At 47.5% G+C, this 2,991-nt stretch overlaps 1 protein-coding gene across 1 annotated transcript; it reads right to left on the reverse strand.

Annotated features, from left to right (window-relative positions):
• Positions 1-344: 344 nt before the first annotated feature.
• LOC119172062 (piggyBac transposable element-derived protein 3) lies at positions 345-1,523 on the reverse strand. The gene is made up of 2 exons (XM_075867228.1): positions 763-1,523; positions 345-591 (listed from the first exon to the last, which is right to left on the reverse strand). The coding sequence occupies exons 1-2, from the start codon at positions 1,521-1,523 to the stop codon at positions 345-347; spliced, it is 1,008 nt and encodes a 335-aa protein (XP_075723343.1).
• Between the last annotated feature and the right edge of the window lie 1,468 nt (positions 1,524-2,991).

Below are 2,991 nucleotides of genomic sequence, written 5' to 3' on the forward strand. Positions count from 1 at the left end.
ATGCGGCCGATCGGCACCGTATGCACCGTCAGTACACCCTTTTGGATAACATATTGGGCAGGCGTGGCGTGTATCAACGAACGGAATAAAACCAGGTGCTGAGGAGACCCGGAGAAAAAATTGGTTCCAAGTCTCCATGTTAAACCGCGAATGTCGTCGAAAGACGACATTTGCGGTTTAACCCTTTGATACCCAAACTTTTGTTTAAATGCACAACATGAAGAAAACTCTGGCATGCATAAAGAAAGGTCACAATATGCCAATTACGATGTCAGAAAAAATTTGGTTTATTTATAGGTGAGTAATGAGGTGTTGCTCTTGAGCAACATTGGGCACTTGAGGCACTACTTCACGTGGAATGCCTTGAAGCAGTTGCGGCTTGGAAGGAGGCACAAGTGCATGTTGAACTTAGCACAGTACAGAAGCGTGTAGCCGAACTTGCAGAACTTGTATCGGTTCTTTTTTTTTTCGCCGTACTGTGGCCAGTGCTTCATGCCATCGTACCTCACGTCCACTGTGGGCCTCGGTGTCACCGGAGAATGGATCAAGTGTTTGGCGGGCACGATTCCAGCTTCAGCAGGCATACCTGACCTTCTTTTCAAAAAATTTGACTTCAGATGTGCAAGGGTTTGGGCAATCTGCAATCGAAAAGCTAGCAGAGACAACCTTCTTTTGATAGATAGCTGGGCACAGTGGCGTTTATACAGGAGCCACCCATTGACAATAGAAACATCCATCATCCAGTAAAAAATGCGCATGTACCATCTTTTCGATTTGTGGTCTGTACGGTACAGCTCAATAAGCATGTTGGCGAGATCAACACCTCCCATGAAGGCATTGTACTCCTTTACGGCGAAAGGGCGTGGAACATCAATGCTGAGCTTTTCTTTGCTGTTCCACTGCTTGCAAAGATCGGTTGGTTGGACACCAGCGTAGCTTGACCCGAGGTGTACGGAGTTGCTGTCAAACCATTTCATGACTCCAATGTTACAGTCCTTGTCCACGCGAAAATTCACCGAGCCTCTTCCTTGCGCCTTGAGAGTTGCGTCAGGTGCCAGCGGACGCTTTTCCGTCCTGTCGACTCTAACGGTACCAACACTCAGAAATCCTTTGCGCTTCAACTCGTCTACCAGGTGCAGACTGCTGAACCAGTTATCGCAAAATAACTTGTGGTTCCTGCATTCCGGAAGATCTTTCACCAGATTGATGACTATATCACCAGAGATGCCGAATCCATTGTCATGAGCAGTACCTTTACCTTCATAGATGATGAAGTCGTGCATAATTCCGCAGACACCTGCCCTTGTGAACACCTTATAGCCCGACTTGTGGGGCTTCGATTTCATGTACTGCTTTAGCGGTGAGCGCCCCTTGAAGAGAATAATTTGCTCGTCCGCACTCTGCCGTTCTTCTGGGGCCACTGCCTTCATGTTCTTCTTCAGCTGTTTCACAAGTGGGCGCACCTTGAAATGGCGGTGATGGCACTCAGCGTCTCGTGGCTTTGCCTGACAGTTGTCGTTCATATGTAGGCATTGATGTATGGCCTCGAATCTATTTCTAGACATGAGGTCCGCTACAGGCTCAAACCTCGTTCCACTCTGCCAGAACATCAGGAAATGAGGCACCCTGACTGTCCCCGAAATCACTAATATGGGGAGATATTTCCTCATCTCCTTGGTGATGTTTGCACAGGTTCCATTCTTCTGGGTGGAATACAGATTTGATTGATAGCACAGTGTGTCTACCATCTCTTCATCGAAAAAGGCACAAAAGTGTTGGTATGGACTTAGCACATCGTCGGGATGTGGGGGCAGCTCACCCTTCCAGGCTGTGTCATCAAGCATAACGTCTTTTGTTGTCCATTTTCTGCGAACGCCTTTCATCTTTCGGCGCTGCGCGGCTGTGTGGCGGGATGTTCCTGGAACAGCTTCAACAGGGTTGCTTGGCATTCCTCCGTCGTCGTCTTGTCGCGGATGTTGATCACGAAGATTTATCAAAACTTCGAGTGGACAGGAATCAATCAATTTTTTTATCATCTCTAGGTTCATATTCGGGATCATCTGGGTCACTGTCAAAATCAACATCGGATAATTCACCATACGGAAGGGAGATTAGCTCCTGTATTTCTTCATCTGTCAGCCATTTCTTTTCTTTTGACATCGCCATCTATACATGAAAGACAAAAGAATATTGTCCAATAACTATCACTTATCGTATTTTGTAGAAATAAGATTATGTTATTGCCTGGTTGTGCGTTCAGTCAAGCAGAGAAACGCAACAAGCGTCCAACCCTATATCGGCTTGCACCTCCGCAAATGCCAGACGTTGCTCGTGAGCAACAGCGTTTTTGGAGGGAAGATTTCTAACGCGTAAAATGCGGCCACATCATTCAGCCTGTTCATAAGTGTTCTACAACGCCTTATGCGCAATTTTGAGTATAAAATAGCTCACGGTAGCGTCCCGTTCCGCCGTAGTAGGATAAATTTACTCACGTGTGCGTAGGGTGCCTCGATGCGCGCTCGCTCATCGAGGCACCCTACGTGTGCGGAGCTTGCATTGCCACTTCTCAAACGCTCGAACAAAGTACTGGATGGATGGATGGATATGGCTATACCCTTTAGATAGGGCGGTGGCTAGCGCCACCAAGCCGTGATACCTAAAACCAAAAACTATATTTATTTTTTTCATTAAAAAGTAAGTTTGAGGATTCTTACTTTGCAGTGAAGAGTTTAATTTTCACTCGTGCCTTGACTTTAGCCACCAATCAGATAACCTCCTTCCAGTTAAGTCTACCCGCTTAAAGTTTATTTTGCCCTCCCGGTCCCTAATTCGCCCCGCCGCGGTGGTCTAGTGGCTAAGGTACTCGGCTGCAGACCCGCAGGGCGCGGGTTCAAATCCCGGCTGCGGCGGCTGCATTTCCGATGGAGGCGGAAATGTTGTAGGCCCGTGTGCTCAGATTTGGGTGCACGTTAAAGAACCCCAGGTAGTCAA

The sequence above is a fragment of the Rhipicephalus microplus genome, chromosome 1 (genome assembly GCF_043290135.1).
Source record: "Rhipicephalus microplus isolate Deutch F79 chromosome 1, USDA_Rmic, whole genome shotgun sequence".
Classification (NCBI taxonomy): Eukaryota; Metazoa; Arthropoda; class Arachnida; order Ixodida; family Ixodidae; genus Rhipicephalus; species Rhipicephalus microplus.

What these genes read in the sequence shown, in the direction of transcription:
- LOC119172062 (XM_075867228.1), bottom strand. Translation starts at nt 1,523, where the DNA reads ATGAACGACAACTGTCAGGCAAAGCCACGAGACGCTGAGTGCCATCAC. An exon ending in GACCACAAATCGAAAAGATG is followed by an intron (nt 592 to 762) that starts GTACATGCGCAT and finishes TTTGAAAAGAAG; the next exon opens with GTCAGGTATGCCTGCTGAAG.